Consider the following 25,049-nt stretch of genomic DNA (forward strand, 5'->3'; position numbering starts at 1 on the left):
AGACTTGTTTTATAAAGCCTTTGGTGCTAGAACTAAAATGAAGAAGTGTAAAGTATGAGAGATTGTTTCCCGTAAAATATAAGAAAGAATTTTCTAACAAAGCAGTCCTCTAATAGGGATATGAGAGGATTTTCCATCATTTAGAGATGTTTTAATCTACACTTGGCAACCTTTGGTGGAATATAAGAGATTCAAGGGTACCACAGATTTTTAAGTCTAGGATTGCCTAACATTGAGATATTATTCTATGAAATCAGTGAAAAATCAGTATGTCTACTATTAGTTTTTTCTATGATTGCAAAGCATGAGGAAATTTTCTCAATCTGTAAAAAAAAAAAAAATGTCAATTACTTACCACAATTCATTCTACCTGAGAAGTCAAAAAGTACATTAAAACTATATGTAACACAAAAAGAAAAACCCATCAACATATCAAGAATGAATAATGCTTCTTATCAGTAGTAGAATTTTCCTACATGAATAAACAATTAAGGGAAAAATTAAAATGTATATAATGGGCTTCTGTTATTTTCCTGTTTAATAAAGTTAAAGTCCAACTTCTTATTTTCAAGCAGAATTTTTATAACTTCTTTAATGTGGGTTTCCCTAGAGAATCATCATAATGCTTTCAAGTGTTAAAAGTTCGAGAATGGCATCTTGTCTTTTGAGATATATAGGCTGAAGAACAAATCAGTAAGCCTCCCTCTGTGCTTAAATAAAATCATTCATGGGAGAAAAAAATTTAATTCCTTCAAATTAATTTTTTGGAACTCTATTTGCTTGTATCAAAAAAGTTCAGATTAAATTTCTTTTAAACTAAATTATCTAAAGTTTGACAGTATATTGTTAATAAAATAGTCACTTTTAGTCACAGCAATCATTATAAAAATGCTTAACATATTTTTACAATAAAAAATCCTGTAATTATTTTTCATATACTTTACTACTGTATACAATGATCTTTTCCCTGGATAAACACTCTCTATGTGATTTAATCAATAACAATGATCTTCAACAGCTCTTTTCTACTTTTATCCTAGTTGAAGACAGGAGGATAAGGCTTATAGCATATCACAACATCATCTTAGCATAGGCAGAAACAGCCAAGTAAGATACACCAGAAAAGAAATTAAATAAAAAGTATGAAAATTCTAAAAAATTAATTGTGTGGGGCTAGTAATTTAGCTCAGTGGTAAAGTGCTTGCTGAACATGCAGGAGACCCTGCCTGGATTTGAGCTCCAGCACCACACACACAAACACACACACACACACAAAGTTGAAATGCCAATTACTATTCTATACAAACTTTAGTAATTTGAATAATTTTACTAATATGGAGCTATTTAGGAGAAGAAAAAAATTTAATTAGTGTATAACATATCCATTTATAATTATTACATTTCTCTCTAGCAATGTTATAGGCTGAATGACACTACCTAAAGGTAGACATGTTCAATTATTTCACAAGATTAAGATGTCTATTGCCACATATTAAGCCAGAAAATTCTTAATTAGACAAAATTAGGAAAAGTGAATACCATTTTGCTTTCACAAGATACTAAGAACCTCAGGTATAGAACTGGTAAATTAAAAAGATAAGCGAACAAAATGAAAAAATTAAATAATATTGGTTAAACACTGATAAATACATTTAAATATAAGTTAAAGTAAAAAACAAAAATATCTGCTTTTCTAGAAATTAGCAGAAATTATAATCTGAGATAATCAAAAGAATAATACACAAATTGCCCATCAAATATGATCCGTATACTAAAATAAAAGTTAATCCTTAGGGTTAAAATTAAAGGGCTAGGGTTGTGGCTCAGTGGTAGAGCGCTTGCCTAGCATGCATGAGGCACTGGTTTAATTTCCAGCACCACATAAAAAATACCAAATAAAGGTACTGTGTCCATTTTTTTATTATTAAAAAAATTTTAAAAATCTATTGCTAAGGATACGGAATACTTTCATACAAAATAGGAACTTCCTGACATGCATATATCGATTTTAAAGTGAATAACCTCAACTCTTATTGGGAAGCACATTAAGGTGATTTCAGGTCAGTTTACATGACAGACTAAGTAACTCCTACTTTCACTATTTTAGTCTGTTGCAAGTCAGTGAACACTGCTCCATATACAGCATGATGGGACAGGATTACATTTTAATGACTATATCTAAACAGTTTCTATATATTTATGAGAAGAGATTCCCCAGGGCTTTATTTTCCTTTTTCCAGTGATATGTCTGGTACTAATTTTGGTGGATCCTTGGTTTGACAGGAATCAACTTCATTAAGATGGTCACGTAACAATGAAAGTCAACTGATAAAAGCAACAATATATTTTTTTCTTTTTTTTTTAACTAAGATGTTAATTAGTTAAAAAAAAGAAAAAATATTGCATTATAAATTAAAATCTTCCCACTAGCAGCAGAGGATCCACTGAGGGCATAAGAGGGCATAAGTGGTTTGGTTCTATTTTCTTCACTGTACTTTTTCTTCCTTGTATATTTTCTACCTTAACAGTGGGTACAAATATATACCTTGAGGACTATCTGAGGAGCATCATTTTCCTATTTCTTGGAGCTAAAAAAGGGCCAACTCTTTATTTCTAGTAGTGTTTTACTTTAATCCTCAGAAAGACTACATTTATACAAAAACCTCCAACAAAGGCCATATTTATGCCCTAACACCACAGTACTAGTCTGTACTTCACCCTTAAGTCAAATATAATCAGAAAACCCAAGAATACACCACAAGCTATGTAACACAACATAATATAAATGAATACAGAAAAAAATTCTTCCTATTTGGCATATTCACAAAATTACAATGAATTTTAAAAGATCAAAACTCAATTTAAAACTGTCACTGTGATTTTATCATGGCACCTGTTAATATTCCCAGTCTTTTTATTTTTGTATTGAAAGATAGGGTCTCACTAAGTTGCCAAGGCTGGTTGTAAAACTGTAATCCTCCTGCCTGAACCTCCCAAGTCACTAAAATTACAGACGTGTGTCATCATGACAGCTAAAAATATTTTTTTAAAAAAGGAAAAAAATTTTCATAATATATTCTCTAGGAAGCACTAAAAATTCTCAAAGTTTTTTGTCTTATTAAGATGATGAAACTATAATGTAAAGAGAAGGAAGGTACTTACTACTATTTATCATAATATTCAAAGCAATGCAAAGGATCAAATGCCTAATATTCATTAGGGATGTTTACTTTCTAAATGTGACAAACTCTAAATGTGACAAACTTTGACTTTTAAGAGAAATGTGTATTTTCCTAGATGTTTTTAATTACCAATGGTTTTAGTTGCATATAGCTAATTCTCAAGTATTCAAGGTCCACTCATGCAAGTTAATGATCATCCAGGTTCTTGGACACTCATTTTTCTTACAAATTTGGATATCCCTTTATCTACTAGGCTGTCCACAGTAATGGAGAACAGATAAAAAAATTAGTAAGGCAATCTTTGGTGAATAAGTTATAGTCTAAACATTTATTTTATTATGTTTTACAAAAATCAGATAATAGTGTTCTTGAAAATCATGTTATAAATGGTGGCTAGCGTACTTGCATAGTTCACAGATGTCTTATATCCTTAAGGTCACTGACCTGTTTAGAATAAATATGGATTCTCAGAATAAGTAATCACATAACCAAAGTGTTTCTTTCAAGTAAGTAATCTGCAGGTAAATTTTCTTTTAATCTGATGTTATTTTTTCTTTCCTTTTTCTGTATTTTAAAATATTTTTTATTTTATTTATTCTAATTTGTTATATATAATAGCAGAATGCAATTCAATTCATATCATACAAATAGAGCACAATTTTTCATGTCTCAGGTTGTACACAAAGTAGATTCACACCATTCATGTTTTCATACATGTACTTAGGGTAATGATGTCCGTCTCATTCCACTGTCTTTCCTACCCCCATGGCCCCTCCCTCCCCTTTGACCTATCTAAATTTCATCTATTCCTCCCATACTTAACAACCCCATCCCCATACAGGTAAAATTTTAAATAAGCAAAGTTATTATTCTTTAGCAACCTTCTCCATCACTTTTTGTATCCATGACTCTTTAGATTTCTACTTGTCTCAAACCTCCTTAAGAAGTCAAGTGCAACTGAGGTAAAGAAAGAAATTAAAACTAGAATTATAAAAGGGTGATTCTCTTTAGGTCTGTTTTCAAATAAAGGAACTTATCTGCTGAAACACACTGAACTGAATCTGTTGACATTTAGTTCTTTCAAAATATGGTTTAATTAACTAAAACATATATTACACCTGTTTTCACTTCAATCACATTTTCTGAGGACAAAGAATGAAATTTTAAGTGTCCAAAAGAAGGGAATGCAGCGTAGTATTCAACAATATTGACTTTAGAGTGAAACTAACCTATATTCAAATTTTGGCCTTACCACTTTAAGATGGAAGACCTTTAACAGACATCTACAGAATATTCCATCCAACAACAGCTGAATTCACTTTCTTCTCGGTGGCTCATGGAACTTTCACTTGTCCACAAAGCAACTCTTAGCAAATTACAAAAAAAAAAAAAAAAGAATATAATTCCTTGCATCTTTTCAGATAATAATGGAATGAAATTAGTAATCAACATGACAAAACACTACAGAAACTATATAAACACATGGAGATTGAACAATACAATTTTGATGATGAAGTGGGTGATAGAAGAAATCAAGGGAGAAATTAAAAAATTCTTAAGACTCAAATAAAAATAGTGATACAACATGCCAGAACCTCTGGGACACTATCAAGGCAGATCTAAGAGGAAAGTTTATAGCTATATGAATGACTACATAAACAACTTAATGATGCATCTCAAGGGCCTTGAAAAAGAAGAACAAAACAATTCCAAAATCAGTAGAAGGAAGGAAAAAAATTAAGATCAGACCTAAAAATCAGTTAAAATAACAATAAAAAATACAAAGAACCAATAAAAAAAAAAGAGTTGGTTCTTTGAAAAGAAGAATAAGATAGATGAACCATCAGCCAAACTAACCAAAAGAGAGAAAACCTAAATTAACAACATTGAAGATGTTTTATTAAAAAAAAATATATCAGAAAGTGATGTGATGACACATTTATATATGGATCAAACATTTCAAACTTTATATATCTAGAATATATAAAGAACTCAAAAAACTTAACACCAAAAAAATAAAATAAAATCACCCAATTAATAAATTGGCCAAAGAATTAAAGACACTTCTCAAAAGAAGATGAACAAATGGCCAACAAATATATGAAAAAAATCAAAATCATCAGCAATTACAGAAACGCAAATCAAAACTACACTGAGATTTCATCTCACATCAGTCAGAATGGCATGGAAAGGAGGTACATTTGAGAGATATTTAAGGAACAGGATGAATAGCAACTAAAACCAACCCATGTGCAAAAAATTATAAAGGAAGAAGGAGAAAGGGAGAGAGAGAAGTAAAGAAAGGAGGTAGGGAGGGAGAAAAGGTGTGAATATATCCACCTCATTGCCTCCTCATTAATATCACTATTCTCCTTTTTAAAATCTTCACAAATTTTGTAAAAATGGCAGGAATCTATTTTTTATTTTTGGAAAATGTGTAACTAGTCAGGCTCCCATTTTTCATTTTTAATATAAAACAATATATCATAAAGTTATATGATGACACAGTTTTAGATGGATCAAACATTTCAAACTTACATAAAGTTAATGAAATATCATTATTGAAATTTTTGATCACTATTTCCAAACAGTTTCATGGTTTCATTTATTCCTCGAGAAGTGACATTTTGGAAGTGATATCATAAGTTATAATATGAAAACTGGGGTTAACATATTAATTTAAAAATATATCACAGTCAATATTAAAAAACTAGCACATGGCCTCAAAGTAGTTTAATTTTCATTACTTGCCTTACAATTTGAATGAAAATAAATGAACAGTATATTGTTTTTCACTACACTTTAGTTTTAAAGTTGCTATGTTAAGGGAAAGCTCTGTAAGATTTTAAAGTAATTTAAGTCAATTCCTAGGCAAAGAGAGTAAATGGACTCAGTACCATTTGTTGAGTTTCCTGATAATGATCATTCAATAGACACATTTTAAGAAAGGTATCAGAGACTGTCTATTTGATAAAACATTTCAGGAAACATTTAGTAAGGATTAGCTATAATGGGTAGGCATTACTAGAATAGAAAAACACTAAAATGTCAAAATGGCTACAGTAGAACAAAATGAAGACTAATCATAAACAAGGATAAAAGAACTGAAAAATTACCCCAATCCATGCCATATAATGACAGAAGCTAGAATTGCAGAATTCAAGACAACATTTCAGATGTAGATAAGTGAGAAGAGACTTTCAATTATAATAATTTGAAATGTCACAATAATAAGGGGCTGGAATAGACAAACAAAAGGTTCTATGGGCAGAAACTGCAGTGAGCCTCAACCTGAGGTGGTATTGTGTTTTGTGTCAGGTGAGGAGTCCAGAAAAGGTGAGGGCACATGTATGTTTCTGGTTGCTTTTTTTTTTTTTTTTTTTTTGGTTTGGGTTTGTTTTTGGAGTCATGGTGACTAAGCAGTGCACCTGTGCTACTGGCAACCAGTGTTTGGAAAGACCAAGGATGACAAACACTCTGCAATACACAGACCAATCCTGCACACTGAAGGAACTATCCTACCCAAATGCCAAGAACAACCCCATGGCAGACAACAGATGTACCAAGATATTATATAAACTGGTGATGCTGGAAAAAAATTATCTCTAGGACTAAAAAAAAAGAACAGATTAAACAAGACTCTGTAAGATAATCTTCCACATTTTAAGCAAGGACCTAGCAGAAGACAACCAATACTTGCCTACAGAAAACTAAATCCATAATGATATATAGCTCTATAGTAACCTTTTATACAGTTTGTCTGAATAAGAGAGAATAGTAAGATTACACTCTAGCATCATTATGTACAGAGATGCATTTAAAAACAGATCTTGTAATCTACTAATAGTGTCAAAATATTGAAAGATTTGTAAGAGGTCCTGTGATCAAAATAGGGGATCCAGAGAAGGCCTTGGAATATGGATAGAAACAGATGAGGGGCAGAGAGAGTGACAGTTCTCCATCAAGGCAGAGTATTCACTGGCATAAGAAATGAAGTTTGGTTTGTTTTTTGTTTTTTTAAGTAAATATAGTTTGTGGCTTTGTTTGCGCAGAGTCTTTGTCTTAGTGGAGAGAACGGAATTACTGAAGATAAAACTATTTCAATATTTTGAGTCCCAGAACTGAATTTCTTACACACCTTGACCCTCCCCCAAAAAATATTGTACCAAAAGATCTCTAATCAAGAGGTTTTAATCATGTGTATATATACTTACATGTATACGTGTGTGTGTGTGTGTGTGTGTGTGTGTGTGTGTGTGTACGTTTGCTTAATTTAGGAATAGGTTTAGAAAGTAAAGATAAGCTAAATGTAACAAAGGAAAACTATAATCATCAGGACCAAGAACAGAGAGACTCCTGGAGGTTTAATTCAGTACTTAGTATTTACTGAGTTCACACCATGCCTTTGTTCTTTTATAGAAGTGTACTCTTCCCTAAGCATTTATACCACAAATTTTTATTAAATCAGTTTCATTTTTATAACTATGCAACTGTTATTCGAGGTTAGCCACAAAATACATCTGACAACATATATTTTATTATATAACTTTTATTACTGATGTTAATAGTTACTTCATTCTCCTGGTGACTTAATTTTCTATGTAGTCATCAACTCTTACATTTAAATATAAGAGTTAACTTAGTGATAACTAATTATACACATCAGATAATTTATCATCATTCCATGAATTCAAGACACCCCATTTGGGTGCTCTCCATTGTCTTATCCCAATTTGTACTCTTTACTATTTAAATTCTACATAACTGTTACCCCAAATTTCCTTTACCATCAATCTGGAAATTTCATTAGCATCTCACTTTGATGGAACAACCTCTTGTGCCCTGGACAATACATTCCCAGGTTTTTGTTTACTCTTTCATTTAATGAATCACATCTCCAGTAGTTTCTTAAAAAGAAAAAAAAATTCTAAGACCTGGAATATCTTTCCTATGTGATTATATTTGCAGGACAATTTGGTAGTTAATGGAATCTTAAGTTGGAAATTATTTCCTCATATAATTTTGAAGATATCACTCCATTACTTTCTTACTTTAAATTTAATAATGAGAAATATGATGAGATTGTGATTCTTATTCCGTTATGGTATTTTTTCATACTAAAAGATTTTATAAGTTTTTAATATTTCTGCTGTTTTAATTTTTCCAAAATTATGATAATTTGTATAAAATACATTTTTTATTCATTGTTTTAAGTACTCAATGAACCACTGGGTTCTGGAAAAGTTTTCTTATATTATTTCTTTAATATATTCTCCCCTCCATTTTCTCTTTCTTACTTTTCTAGTACTTTTATTAGTCAGATGTTAGACCCATTGGTATTATCTGAAATAGTGAAGGGTCCAAAATTTCGCCCCATTTCCAAGCTAACAAATTAGCCTAACACATTTTCATGGACACAGGCAGAATAAAGAAGTTTATTACTCACAGCAGCATGTACTTCATGTTTGTACCAGTTACCCTTTGCCACTCCCCCCCCCAAGTCCCATAAGGGCAGTGGAGTAGTAGGCCCAGGTTAAATATTAAGCACACTGTAGGTGTAGGTAACTAACAAATTTATAAGAAGCTGCAATAAACCTGTCCAACCTTTCCTTTGGAGATAGCCATTTATTTTACTGGACAGCAACCAAGCCTACCCTTTACCCAAGAGAGTCACTATCACTGTCTTCCAAGGTTGTTCACTATACATCTTATTTATTTATTTAGTACCAGGGATTGAACCCAGAGGTGCTTTATCACTGAGCCACATCCCCAGCCCTTTTTATTTTTCAATTTTGAAACAGGGTCTCGCGAAGTTGCGTTAAGGCCTTGCTACATTGCTAAGGCTGTTTTTTGAACTTGGAATCCTCCCTGCCTCAGCCTCCTGAGCTGCTAGGATTACAAACCTGTGCCACTGGCACGTGCCCAGTTTATATAAACATCTTTGACAAGATGATCCCAGAATAAAAAGCTATCAGTACCTCTACTAACAAGAGGTATAGATATATAATAGACCCATGGAGTACCAACAGTTATTCCTATATTTTAAAAATCTTTTTCTCGGGCTGTGGATGCAGCTCAGTGGTAGAGTGCTTGCCCCCAGCATGTATGAGGTCTAGCTTAGATCCCCAATACCACCAAAAAAAAAAAGCAAGCAAGAAAAAAATATCTAATTTTCCTTCTGTTTGTCCTTTTGTTCTACCTTCGAGGATTTCCCTTAACTTCTCCTTCAAATCCTTATACTGAAATTGTTATTTCTACTCAGATTTTCAACTGCTGAGTTTTTGCTTGTGTCCTAAATACTCCTTTTTGTAAGGGATCCTGGGTCATAAACATCTTCTCATTTCTTTCTTAAGTTGTTACTATTGTTGTTGTTGTTTTCTGTTCCTGCCATTATATATGTTTGCTAAATTCTCTTTTCTATTTGTTTATACTGATCTTTGTCTTTCATAATGAATATATTCCACAAAAGTCTTATGACCCTTGATTGTATCTTCGTAGTTAAGAGGCAATAAAACAACAGATCATAAGCTCTTCATACTTTAGCAATATTAACCAAACAGTGGGTTTATGAGTGGGATGAACAGACTGGGACTATTAAACTGAGGTCCTGTAAATTTCAAATGTACTTTTTCTCCACCCTCCCTCCCTGCCCCCCTTATATTTTAAAGTGCTGGGGGATGAACCCAGGACCTTGTACTTTCTAAGCAATCACTCTACCACTGAGCTAGAACCACAGCCCTGTACATTATTTTATATTAGACTAGTATCTTTAGTGAAAAATTCTCTAATCTTCTGCCTAACAGAATATAAGCCTGAAGACAGTGTTCTGAGGGATAAATATGAAAAGGACAAAGGAGTTCCATTTTAGACCCAACTTTTGAGATGCCTAGTATCTACCATTTTAGGGTTCTGCAGTATGAACTGCCTTGTTCTTAGAGGGCTCCCCTATGATGAAAGTTACAGCTCAGTTTTTCTATTCTGCTAAATTGGTTACCAATTTTTGACTATTTTCTTCTTCCATATTTTTTTGCCTCTCTCATCTGCTAATTAATTTCTCTTTTCTTTGTCTTTTGGAGTTTACACATTTTTTTGTATCTTATCTTTCATTTTAGGTTCTTAGAAAGGAAAAGAATAAATGTGTGTTCAATCTGTAATGTTTTAACTAACTTACACACAAATTTGGGTACAAACTACCAAATTATACTCAGTTTGTACCAATTTACACTCCCCTGCAGCCATACCAATGATTTAATCATTACAACTACTACCTTTCATATCTTTGCTAATCTAAGAGGTTTTTTGTTATTGTTATTTAGTTTTGAAGGTATTTTCTGGTTGAAATGAACAATTCTTAGGTCATTAATGAACATCAACACATTTTTATCAGTCACTTAGCAATTTGTATTTTTATTTATTTTTTTTTAACATAAGGATCATGCTATGTTGCTCAGGCTAGTCTCAAAATCATGGGCCAGGAGATCCTCCCACCTCACCTTCTCAAGTAACTGGAACTAAAGTGTGCACCACATGCTGGCTTTGTATTCCGTCTTTTAAGGCATGTCTCTATAAGTTCTTAATTCCTTCCCCCACCCGCCTTTTTTTGTGTGTGTGGTCAATCAGTAAAAGTTCTTTATACACTATATATATAAAGATGTTAAATACTTGTGGGAAATGTTTGCTCATTTTGATATCTACCTTTCCTTTGTAGTTCTTGCCATTATTTTCAGGCTTAGAATGTCCTTACCCATAAATATTTGCCAGCAATCTTTTATAATTATTTTGATATTTTCCATTTTTTATTAACCTATAATCCAAATAAAATTTACTTTGCCCATGTGTTATGAAACAAGAATCTAGTATCCCTCTCCCTACAAAGAGTTAATAATTATCTCAGCTTCATTTACTGAATCTACCATTGAACTGTAATGTCACTTTCACAATTTACATAATCCATATACATATTAGGGTTTCTAGGTCATCTAGGTAATATATCTATTCTCATCTGCTCATAAGATCTACCAAAATTTCTCACTTTAGTGTCACTTTCAATATCTAAAAGATACTGACCTAAACATTTAATATCTGCCAGAGGCAACCAAAATTGATTCCTGATACAAAATAAAATAAATGAAAAGACATACATAACTAGAAAAGGCTAAAGAAAAAGTATTATAATAATAGCTAAATTATATATGTGTGTGTGTGTGTGTATTTTTTTCATTCATTCATTACTTTTTCATTTCTTTGTATATTTCCTTTTTACTCCAAGTAAAGTTTAAGCAACATCTATATTTGAAACTTATATTACTGTTATGGGCCAAGCTCTATGGGCAATGGCAAAACAGACTCCATTTTACCCTGAGGCTCCATGTCATATAAGAAATGCTTCTCCATGGGAACATCCCATCTCTGTACCCATCAACAGTTGTTTAGCACAGCATGTTTGGCAACACAAAATGGCAATTCTTATACAATGTAAAATTGTTTTCTTTTTGGTTCCCATTTTTCTTGGACAATGTACCCTGTCAGAGACTGTGTAGACGTTAATAACCATTATTTAACTTGTATTTAACTAGGGATGTTTTGATCCACTCCTCCTTCTGCTTATGATTTTAGATCTCATGATGCTTTGTTTATGATTTTGAATAAAAGCAACAGCCACTTATGATTAATAAGGTTTTGAACTATAAGAGGTGTACTCAAACCCCAGGAGGGGGTCAAAGGGTGTAGACTTGCAGTCTGCCCTTTGGCATGCCAGCTGGTGGATCCAGACTGTTGGCTGGTGAATAAAGGTTCTGTCTCCTGCTTTAAGATTGACTTGGCAATTTATTATAATCTCACCATAACCACAGACATATGCATATAATGTATACTAACTACATAGAGATTTCTCATTTCAAAAGACTTTTTTGTGTCTTGATTATTTTTAAATCACTAGTTTGTAATTCAATAAACTCTTCCTGGTACTAAATTTTTTTTTAAGTTGTAGATGGACACTACCTTTATTTTATTTATTTAATTTTATGTGGTGCTGAGGATTGAACCCAGTGCCTCACATGTGCCTGGCAAGCACTCTGCCGTTAAGCCACAACCTCAGCCCCTAATCAATTTTTTTTATGCTTACAAATTAATTGAAATAAATCTATTAATTGCACAAAAACATTTGACCCATCAGCAAGTGATTCTGTTACAAAAAAACAAAATATCAACTTTTCATAAAAATTCCATATTATATTCAACAGTTTTAAATCTGAATTCAAAATTTAAGCTATTTTAAAAGTGGTTTAATTTTCAAATTAATATTCACAAAGTATATATATAAAGTTTACTTATATGGAAAAATCATCTGCTTCTCTCTGTATCTGTTTCAACATAGTACTACATGTTCCTTCCTAGTGAACAAATTTCAAGAAAAAAATAATCACCTTTAAAGAGAAATTATCAACATAAGCATTCGAGGTTTACCAAACCACTTTCTTTGTATGCTGTTTGTTCATAACATTATCAGTTCTAATAAGCTTAATAAACTCTTAAAAGGATTAGTTGTACTTTCATATATGGTAAGGCCCCTTACATCAATAATAGCAATTTACACTTCCTATGATTTGCACCTTTATATTTTTCTGCAGAACCACTAGACTGCCTAAATTGTTAATATAATGAATGCTACAATTTGCATACCTTCTCAGAAATGTTTAATAAATACTACCATTGTTGGGTATGAAAGAAATCTAAGTTTATTTATATAGCAGGTCTGTTGACAAGCACTTTGGTGACTGTTAGAGATCCCTTAACTCTCTGTCTGAAAGAAACCTACATTCAACATCAGTGATCACCATACTTATTAAAAGTGTACTATAGATAAGACACTCCATCTAATTAATTTTTCAACAACAAAAAATAAAATTCACCAAATACTTGGGAAGGATTCATATCACATCGATTTACAATATTGAAATAGAAGGAAATATGGGGCAAAGGAGAAAAAGAAAAGTGAGAAAATCAGAAGACAGAAAAGTCTGAGAAAGAGTGATAGCAAAGAGTTTTTCTCTCCTGTTACTCTGGTTTCTTGCTTTAACTTTACCAGAGTTATGCAACCATGTACAGAAAAATGATATGTTGAATATTAATGTGTTGTTCATGCTTTCTCAGTGGTTATCTGAAGAGATAAATGCCAATCCAAAAACCATAATATAAGAGTCTATATTTCAGTGGAGGAACACTGAATCTCTTTGTGCCATGAGTCCATGTCAACTAGACCCTATTACCTAAGTTCTGATTCCATCATCCTAGGAAGAAGAGCAAACTCTCAGCATGACTTTATTTAGAAGGGACTTAATTCAATTTCTGCATGTGGCTGAAACACGAAGATGGGAGAGTGTTAGCTGGTAAGAAAATAAATCCAATTATCAAAAAAGAAAGAAAAACATGTTCTACTGAATTATAGCTTCTGAAAATCATATGCACTACTATCAATTATGTTGAGAGACATTCGTTGTTTCTAGTTTGTTATAGTCATAGTGAGGCGCGTGTGCGTGTGTGTGTGTGTGTGTGTGTGTGTGTGTGTGTGTGTGTATGTGTATCACTGTTCTGAGATTCTTATATAATTAGTTCTTTTATTTATATATGAGAAGTATGGACTGGATTCTCATGAGTAGAACTACTGTGTTCAAGAGTATAATGTAGGGGCTGGGGTTGTGGCTCAGCAGTAGAGCACTCGCCTACCATGTACAAGGCCCTGGGTTCAATCCTCAGCACCACATAAAAATAAATAAATAAAATAAAGGTATTGTGTCCAACTACAATTAAAAAATAAATATTTTTAAAAAGAGTGTAATTTATATAAAATGTAAAGAGATATTGCCAGATGGACTTTTAGAAAGACAGGAAAAGTTCACCTATTAAACAATAGGGTACAATAGGGTAAGCACCTCTGTGAGTAATAGTTGATTTTAGTGTATAAAATATCTTTGAGATACAATGACATATCAAAAAATTCACCCTTAAAAAAAATTCACCCTTTTAAAATGTACAATTAAGTGGATTTAGAATATATCTCAAAGATATGCAATAATTACTAGTAAGTTTGGAACATTTTTATCATTCCAAAAAAGAAACCCTGAGCTATTAGCAGGGAGTACTCATTCCCCCACCTCATCCCAGAGCTAACCAATCATTCATCTACCTTCAGACTCTATAGATTTGGCTATTCTAGACATTGTATATAAATGGAACCATATAAATGGGGAGTTTTTGTGATTGACTTCTTTCACTTAATAAGTTATAAGATTCATCTAGGCATGTTACTACTTTACATCCTTTTATTGCTGAATAATATTCTGCTGTACGGATATACTATATTTTATTTATCTACTTAGCAGGTGATGAACATTTAGGTTATTTCTTGATCCTAACATTTGTCTTTTACTTGATGGTTCCTTGAATCCTTTAATATACTCCACTTTTATGGCATTAAATCCATCTTCTGGGTTTTTTGTGTTCATTCAGAAATCCTTTTTTTTCAACTAATAAAAATGATGCTGCTTCAGCCAGGCTCAGTGGCACATGCCTGTAACACCAGTGGCTTGGTGGCTGAGACAGGAGGATCACAAGTTCAAAGCCAGCCTCAGCAAAAGCAAGGCACTAAGCAACTCAGCGAGACCCTGTCTCTAAATAAAATACAAAATATGGCTGGAGATGTGGCTCAGAGGCTGAATGACCCCCAAGTTCAATCCCTAGTATCATCCCCCAAAAAAGGATGCTGCAATGTTTGTTTGTTTTTATATGGTCACACATAGACTTTTTATATTTCTTGGGTATATATCTATGTTATAATCACTTGGTCACATGATAACTATTTAACCATTTGATAAAATGCCCAAATAAATTCCAAAGTATAACTAATTTTGCCAGTTTGATAGGCATTACATAATTACAGTGGATTTGTAATATGTATTTCCTTATTGAGTTTAAGGCTCTTCTTTTATTCACTGATCATTTTGGTTTTCTTTAAATTGCTTACCATCTCTTCTTTCAATGAAACTTTTTAAAAATTTAGTATCTTTCTAAACTTTTAAGAGTTCTTTGTATCTTATAGATATTAATCAATTTGCTATTTTCTGCCCTGTAAACATGTCAGTCTTGATCCTAACATTTGTCTTTTAACTTAATGGTTCCTTGAATCCTTTAAAATATTCCACTTTTATGGTATTAAATCCATCTTCTGGGTTTTTTGTGTTCATTCAGAAATTTTTTCCTAGGCTGGGGTTGTGGCTCAGTGGCAGAGCACTTGCCTTTAGCACGTGTGAGGAACTGGGTTTGATCCTCAGCACCACATAAAAAAATAAATAAAATAAAGACATGCTATCCATTTACAACTATAAAAAATTTTTTTGAAGAAATCCTTTCCTACTTCCACATTATTCAAGCAGTAGCCTAAATGTTCTTCTAAGATTTTTATTTTTTTATTTTAGAATAAGTCTTTAATAAATAAAATTTATCTTGTATACATTATTGTATGAAATAGAATTTTAGCTATTTTCCTGCTGAGATAAAATACTATTTTTATCATATATTAAATTTTCAAATATAATAAATTTTGTTCTGGATTCTATAGTGTCTTTTGAGTCATATATCTTTTGAGACCATTTGTTACTTACAACATCAATTTTGTGGGCTTTATTTGGCATTTTAAAAAATACAAAATGGAACAGGAAAAGAAAATACCAGAGTATATTATATGTAATGAGGGTAAATGGGTCATGAAACTTTTATTTTAACACATGTACACATCCACAGCCAAGATGCGTGCGTGTAAAATATATTTCTTACTGTGAATCAGAACCAAGAAAGCTTCAAATCTACTCCTCCATTATGTTCCATTGATCCATTTGTCTATTCCTTATCTATACCACATTTACCTAATTATATTTGTTTTCAGAAAATATTTTGATGTTTAGTTAAGCAAGTCCCTTCTCCCTTTTACATACTTTATTTGATTATTCTTGGACATTTATTCTTACACATAAATCATGTGGTTGTTTTTTCTTAATGTTAAAAGAAAACTTGTTTCCATTATAATTAAAATTGCTAATTTGAGGGAACAAATGCTTTTATGATATTGTTTTTCCCTCACCACCACTGAGTAGTTGTCAGGAACCTGGTCCATTTCCATGGTTCCTACTATAGGTCATATGGTTTACTTGTTAAATTTAATTGTAATTATTTAATATTCCTTGCATTGCTGTAGCTGAACATTTTTCCTATTTCCATTTCTGTGTGTTTACTGTAAATACAAAGAAGCTATCAATTTTATTTAACTTCTATCCTGCTACCTCACCAGTTTCTCTTATTAGTTTTATTGTTTGTAACTTGAATCTTTTGGGTTACTCGGATGTACAATCAATCATATTTGGTAGGACCACTAAAAAAACGGTAAATAATTTGGCAATACCAACTGGTAAATAACGAGAATCCAAACTTGCTCCTGATTGTGTAACAGTTTAAGTATCATATACAAGAAATGAATTAGTCAAAGACTAAGACTCATTCCTCTCTTCTATTTCTCAAGTTGCTCCTCCTAATATAGACACTGTCCCTGTCCTCTCTCTTGGAATCCTCCATTTCTTCTGCAGCTTCGAAATGGTGCTATCAGTGAGAGTCCCGGGCTTCTAGTGCCTGGGTAATAGAGAAGAGACAAAGAGAGCCTGCCCTGGTTTTCAAAGTACATATCCAACCATTCAAATTCATGTATAGATGGCATAATATAAGATGCTGAAAGGAATATCAATCAGTCAAGAATGTCCAGAAAGGGCTGGGGTTGTGGCTCAGTGGAAGAGCGTTTGCCTAGCATCTGTAAGGCACTGGGTTTGATCCTCAGCACCACATGAAAATAAATAAAGATATTGTGTCCATATACCACTAAAATATTTTAAAAAAAGAATGTCCAGAAAGATAATCAAACAGGATGTATACAACATGCAAACAACTTTATATCAAATAGAAATAATCTATGCTCTAAAACAGGTAAAGTATGATGCAAGATTATTTTTCATACAAACAGATACGGGTGGAGGCTAGTTATATACAACAATAATGCATTAATTGTAATTACTTAATATTTAGATACATTATAGATTAATGTAATCTAAATACATTATAGATTGAAAAGTTTTGTGAAATTAACTAAACCTAATTATCATATTATTTTCTTAGGGAAAAGATACTTTTATAATACCTTATAAATCAACTTTTGGCAACATAACTCATATATTTGTTTTGTTTGTTTGCTTGTAGTACTGGGGACCAAACCCAGTGTCTCCTCCATGCTAGGCAATCACTCTACCACTAAGCCATGTCTCTAGTCCATAACTCATATATTTCTTAAAGACCACTTGAACAACTCATTGACAACAGTCCCTAAGTTATAGTAAAGTCAAAAAAGGGAAATAACAACAGGAATAAATGGAGAATCTGATATTAACAATGACCTTTTCTGACTACTCCTTGAGAAAAAAATTTTGTTCAATAAAAATAAAAATTGAATTTAAAAATTCCTACCCATGCAAGATTTCTTAAAGATTGAAATTTTATAAAATTCAGTACTACATAATTTTAATTATAATGTTTATCTTCAGTCTTAAAATTAACAGCCTTTTATACTGAAAAAAAAATAAAATTTTCACCAGGCTCAATATACTTCATCTTTGAATTCACACAGTGTATGACTATAAAACACAGATGTTACATAAACCAGGTTAGTTTATTGGTTCATTCATGCTATAAAAATATTACTGACATTTCAACTGGTCAACCATCTTAAAGGTTAATTCTTATTTCCTCTTCAGATTTTATTCTAGGTGAACTGTTCTAGGCAGATTCTATTTACCTATTCTGAACAAACCACAAACTGTTTCACTGCTCACTCTTACTGTTAAGAACATATTGACTTGCTGCCTGCTCTGCTGTTTAATTCATTTATGCTGAGAGTCAGGCATGAAGACAGAATTTTAAATGTGACATTTGCAGACTGTTAGGTCATTTAAGCTCTGACAACACTGGGGAATTCCTGACATATAAACTGGACCTGATTACCAAGCACAGATGAGCTCCCCAAAGGGGCAAATATCTGACCATTTTTTAAAAATAATTTCTCACAGAATTTTAATACTAAATTTTTATACGGGTGAAAAGATCTATATAGCCAACATTTGAAAGTAAAAGTCCCTGTTTCTTTTAATAAACTCAAACTGCCATTTCTAATCAACCCATATCAGCTAAATAAAATTTCTTTTGAATGAAAAAGACATATAAAAAGCCTCACAATAATAACTAATACTCATAAAATTCTAAGAAATTCTAACATGTAATAGGGCTTTTAATATTTTCTATCATCTGTAAGGGTCTAAAAAATCTTCTAGGTGTAAAGGCTATAATGCTAGTCAACAGGCCACTTAGAAGTATTAGATTCTGGCCCAGCAGGTCAGAGGTTATATGCTGCCAAAATTATAGTACAAAGTCTAAGCTTAAATACTTACAACACTGCCTTTTCTAAAATTATCATTATGTAGAAGGGATGAGAGAGTCATTATAATTGGAAATGAACAAATTGCCCACATGACATTTAGAATTATACTTTACAAGGGTTGATAATGGAGGAGGGTGGAAGAAGTAGGGCAAGATTGTTTTCTCTTTTTAGCTACTCCAAAAAATGACATTTTTTTCAGGTCTTTCTCCTTCTCACTAACAAGTACTATACATAATGGTTCAAAATTAAAGTTTTCTGAAATTAAGTTTTGTTATTAAGCAATATACAAAAGATAATTCCAATTACCCTGTATTTCACATAAGTAAGTGTTGCACAGTAAGTAGCCTTTTAATATTGTGCTTTGAATGAGACTTAACTGTAATAAGTGCAGCCAAAGTAGGGATAGATGGCCTGGAATGCCTTTCAGCTATAGCACAATGATTCTGGGGGAAAACTAACAAAAGCAATTTTTTTCAGAGATTAAAAAATCTTGTTTCTTTCAAAAGAATAAAATGAAAAGCAAACCTGGTGTATTATTTCAGCTACAGGAAGTTGTTCAGCATATTTCAAAGGTTCCATTAGATCTTCATCCATCCTGTCTTCCGTATAGCTAGAACAAAAGAAATAAAAAACACAAATCTAAGGCAAATACTATTTTTAAATATGGAAAATATTTAAATATGCCACTAGTGAAATATATTACAATACACATATTTAACATAAGTTTTTGAAATAATCAGCATGTATCAATAATTTTTGAAAACTACCCAATGAAAAATGTTAAAGGTCATGACCAAAAATGTATTCAAACTGCAATTATTATGAAATTAGCTAATTTCATCTAAAATTCTCAGTTCCTATCTTTCACTCCGAGTCCTGAAAATGTTGAAGAACCCTCTGTTCATAGGAGGTAGTTTTTATCAGCATTTAAAGACCTTCAAAACCTGGCTCCAATCTCTTGCAAGCCTTGTCTTTAGCAACACCTTCTCTATATACCAGTCTACTGTTTTGGCCATATCCAACTACTCTCCACCCCGGAGTAGGCCTTCCATCTCCAGAACTCTTACTTTTCCCACACTATTACATCTGTTAGGACCAACCACCAATTCTTTTCTTTGTTTGCTCTTAACAGTCTAGGTATATTATTTTTATCTCCTTAAAGAGAAAAATCATGCTTTTTCTTCTTTGTATATCTAGTGTTCACCATATAATACTCAATGTTTGTTGAATGAATATATGAATAAAATGAAATAAAAACAATTGGTTGTTCATAATCATTCGATTTTTTTTAGCTGTAGATGGACACAATATCTTTATTTAATTTATTTATTTTATGTGGTGCTGAAGATCTAACTCAGTGCCTCACGCATGAGAGGCAGGCACTCTACCACTGAGCTATAACCCCAGCCCTAATTGTTCATTTTATATGAAAAATATTTCTTTTAAATATATACATTTAAAATTAGATGCAAATTGACATAATACAAATCTAATACAATATAAAATAGTAAAGAACAGGAATAAGAATGTTAGAAAACCTTCCTAAATAAAAAAAAATCTGATAAAAGTTTTTTTAAAAAGTTATTGAACTTTTTAGAAATAGCAAACACTAGATTTCAAGATGAGAACTTCACATATTTAAACTTCCTTTCTATTTTTTTCTGTGAATTATACATCAACTTATCAAATTAAAATTAAAATTTAAAAACTTAAACTTTGAGTTTTCTTGAAAAATATAGACTGGTCCCAAATTTCAATGGCTACAGTAAAGCAATCTGGTAACTTTGGCATCTCTCCCAAGAGAAAGGGCAGATATTCAAATAAAGACAAAGTTTTAGACAGGATTAAAGAAATTCAAGTGTATTTTATCTAGGTGAAAGTTTGTGTATAGATTAGGATTAGCATAAAAACGTAACAATTTCAAGAAACTTTGAAAATTCTTACAAATTATGAAAAATAAACTGTCTCAAAACATTATGTTTTACAGAAGAAGAAGGTAGAAAGAAAGTTGTCAGGGGCTAGGAGGAGGGGACAATGGGCAGTTATTGTTTCATAATTAGAATTTTAGTTTGCAATATGAAAAAAATTGTAGAGATGGATAGTGACAATACATGATAATGTAAATATACTTAATACCTGTGGACTGTGTACTTCAAATGGTAAAAATAAACTAAACAAATTAAATTTTATGCTATTTATCTATTACAAGTTGAATTACGTCCCTCTTCCTGTATTCCAGAAGCACATTTTAAAGCACTTACCTCCAGTAACTCAGGATATAACTACATTCATAGACTGTGTCTTCAAAGAGATAATTAAGGTTAAATGGGGTCTTTGGGGTTAGCCCTAGTCAAATATCACAAAGTGTCCTTATAAGAAAAAATTAGGACACACTGAGAGAATAAAGGCCATGTGAAGACAGCAGAAAGGAAAACAGCCATCAAACAAAGAAGAGGGACCCTAGAAGAAATCAATCCTGCAGACACATCTAGCTTCCAGGCTTCAGGAAACACATTTGTTGTTTACACCACCCAGTCTGTGATACTTTATTATGGCCATCCTAGCAAATCCATATAGTATGTTTTATCACAGATATATAGTCACTCACAAACGAAAACAAAACCAAAAACAAACCAAAACATTGCTCTAAAACATTCCACAATGTACATTTCAAAAGTCTATCCATGTTTTCGTGTACAAAAAACAAATGAAGGCAAAAAAAGAAAAAAAATAATTGGACACCATCAAATTCAAAAAACTTTGTGTTTCAAGAACATAATCAAGAAAGTGAAAACATCTATCGAGTGGGAGAAAATTTTTTACAAATTATCTATCTGAAAATACATTTACCAAAAATATGTAAATACTATAATTCAGGAATAAAAAGATAAATCATTCATTAAAATTTTTCCTTCCTCAACCAAGGAATTCTTAAGTAAAACTGACACTGTTTTTTGTTGCTTTCTTTTTTACTGTGCTCTTGAGTGGCAAGAATACAATGACAACTCAGTTTGATGCCACTATCCTAACTCCTGAGAAAGCACCAGCAGTTTCGGTAACTGCTGAAAGAGGTATTAGATCACTAAAAATAATTCTAAAAATACAGATAAATATGAAAAAGTTACTCTTCATTGACTACTGCAAAAATCTAAAATAACAACGTAAAAGATGAATACGTTTTACTCACAACATATTTCCTTTTACTATAAAAGATATTTCTTTAGTTACACGAAAGTATTTGAAATTTGGCAATTTGTTTTAAATGTCAAAAAACTGTTAGACATGTGTGTGTGTGTGTGTGTGTGTGTTTGCTAAATCTCTTGAAAGTAAGTTTCAGATATCATGACAGTTCACATCTAAATATTTCAAATACTGAACAACAAAGAATACGTTTGAGAATTTTCTTCCTAACTGCATCGTTTTTTTAAAATCACTCATATGTAATTCATAAGTGATCTTGAGTATCACTATGAACTCATGACTTTTTTTACTTAATGCTTCATAATCAACTAAAATGACTGTTCATTTTGAATGTCTTGAAAATGTTGGTCTGTTGTTTTCTTGCTTTATGTGTTGTGGTCAAGAGGTATAATGCCAGCTTGATATTCTTTCCATTTATTTTAACTTTTAATGTGTTTTTAATTTTTACCATTTTTATGTTACTTGCTATTTTTTTACTTGTAGGCTCAGATGGACTTTTTCTCCCTTTTTATTTTAGGTCTAATATTAAGATATTTTGAGTTGGTTTATTCTAAATCAATTCTCCCAGATGCACAGGAGACAGGCATCCTTTCAATATAGAAATTCAGTATTCTACTTCTAAAAATTTTTTTATTAGATTTTTAAGTACTACTTCTGTTTATTTTTCATTTGTTTTTATAGTTCAAGCATGGAACTAAATATAATAGAGCTTCTCTATCATTTTATCTCTAATCCTTTTTATCTCTCTTATTTTAGTGTCACTTTCTTGACTCTTTCATTTCTATTCTCTATGTCCTTTACTAAACTTTGGGTAATATCTATCTTCCCTTGGGTATCTTGTAATTTAGTTTTCACTTCTAAGATGATTTTTGTCAATTCGCAGAATTGATTCAGCTCCTGTTTCACGTACCCTCCTGTTGTTTGTCTATTTCAGCTGTGATTTTTTAAAACATCTGATTCATAGTGCCCTTTTATATTGCAATCGCTTATTTAATACAGGTTATTCGTGTTCAAGTATTGCATTTCAGTTTTCCTTTGTTTTGTAGTTTTTCTTTGACATGTTTATTTTTGTTTTCATTCTTTGTATTTGTGTATACATATAACTTACAAACTAGACTTGATCTTAATTTCCTATTTTACTCTGATAATAACTTCATATAGATGCTGGTTTCTTTTCCTGTTGAGGATTATATTCATTGGTTCTTTCAGGATTAGTAATGGCAATTTATCTTGAAATGGGGAAAAAAGGAGAGAAGCTGGCTTATTTGGTTTCTCAGTTCAACAGCACCCTCTTCTGTGGCTGTGCTGAAGTGTAGTTTCTTTAATAAATGGTACTATTTTGTGTGGTGGCAGTGGAACAGAATTTGTATTGTTTAAATACTAGTTTATTTCCATAAAGCCCTTATCTTCAGTTGTTTTCTTCTTTCCCTTCATCACTTACATTCCAAGAGGAACCTTTTCCCCTTTTCAAGATGTCTCCCAGTCTCACAGAACTGATGCTTTCCCTGAGACTGTCACCTAAGGTCACCCATACTTTCTGATCCATGCTTATAGTATAATTCAGACAGAGAAAACTGCAAATGCTAATTTCAAGTTACATGTGGCTGCCATCCCAAGGAAACTTAATAATTTTTCTCTTGAAAGTCAGTTCTCTTTCTTAAAGTCATCCTAGTATTCCTTTTTAAATAAAAAGGAATTTTAAAAATTTTAATTAATAGTTTGAGGCCTTTCAAGGGACCTTCCTAAAAGGATATCCTTTTTCCATTTTCTCTTTCCATGGTCATTCACTAAGAAGGTTTATTTAAATAATTCAATATGGAAATAATTTCTGCATTGAAAAAGCCATGAAATCCTAATTTTACTTAATATTTTCCTGTTTTTATAGAAGACAACAAATGAAATTTGTTTACTCTATGAAAGAATTTTGAATCCAATACACTAATGCTACCATCGAAAATGAAAACGCAATTAAAATTATGTCCAAATCCTCTGCATAAATAAAATACAGCTGGCAAGTTATAAAGCCTATGAAATTAGTCTTCACAATCCCCTTTTGTGTCCTTTTTCTTTTTCAGAAATGCTCTCAAAATTCTTTCTCCTCTGTGCTATCCAAGTACTGAAATAACACCGTAAAATTATTTATAGTGCCCATTCATAAGGTCATCTCTGACTCAGAAACAGTAAAGTTTTTATTCTATAATACCATATTGAGATCAGATTGTTCATGTATAAAATGACAAAGTTTACTGAAGGCTAAAGGTCAAAACACCTTTCCAAACACAGCAAATAAACTCAACAAAAAGAACAGGAAAGCAAAGATATGATGCTATTAGATAAAACTAAAAATTAAGATCAAATATATCAAAATATATCTAGAGTAATTCAAAATTATCAGGAAGAAATTTCCTAAACATACCAAAAATAGGAATCCAACACACACACAGCATAACCTCTTGAATATGACAGCTCAAAAGAATTACTTGAAACTAAAAGTATACAGTACATAAACTTAATTTATTCTTACGATCTTTTAACAAGGCACAGAAAAGTGTTCATTCCTAAACTGCATTCTTTGATATTTTTCAAGTAGTTGTATAGTTGCAACACATTGTGCAAGATAAAATTGACAAATCTGGGGCTCTGATATTCCTAAAAATTTAAAGACACTAAGAGTAAAAAGAATTCTAGTCTACTAGTCAGTGGAGACAAGCACAAAATACTACTAGAACTCCAGAAAAGTCCCAATGTTCAGTAAAAATTATTACTTTTTATGAATATAGATTACAGCAATGAGAAAACAATCTAATATATCATCTCCTATGAAACAAAATTCTCCATCCCAAACTCCCTGCATCACCATTCCTTCTAATTAGCAAACTAAAAACTTATAAGTGAAGATAAGAAAATACAACTAAAAGGCAAAAGGAGGGGCTGAGTTGTGGCTCAGCAGTAGCACATTCACCTAGCATGCACAAGGCCCTGGATTCAATCCTCAGCACCATATAAAAATAAATAAAATAAAGGTATTGTGTTGAACTACAACTAAAATATTTTTTTAAAAAAAGCAAAAGGAAGATGGTAAGTCAGGCAGAGGAAGACCAATATGAGGTAGAAAACAAGAAGTTAACTCCCAAACAATT

At 31.8% G+C, this 25,049-nt stretch overlaps 1 protein-coding gene across 1 annotated transcript in view; it reads right to left on the reverse strand.

Annotated features, from left to right (window-relative positions):
- The window catches only part of Pigk (phosphatidylinositol glycan anchor biosynthesis class K), a 128,744-nt gene that overhangs the window by 18,803 nt on the left and 84,892 nt on the right, over positions 1-25,049 (reverse strand). Inside the window, exon 10 of the mRNA XM_026409712.2 lies at positions 19,234-19,318. Coding sequence (XP_026265497.2) covers positions 19,234-19,318 — 85 coding nt within the window. The remainder of the gene's footprint in view (positions 1-19,233; positions 19,319-25,049) is intronic.

The sequence above is a fragment of the Urocitellus parryii genome, chromosome 11, assembly GCF_045843805.1.
Source record: "Urocitellus parryii isolate mUroPar1 chromosome 11, mUroPar1.hap1, whole genome shotgun sequence".
NCBI classification, from domain to species: domain Eukaryota; kingdom Metazoa; phylum Chordata; class Mammalia; order Rodentia; family Sciuridae; genus Urocitellus; species Urocitellus parryii.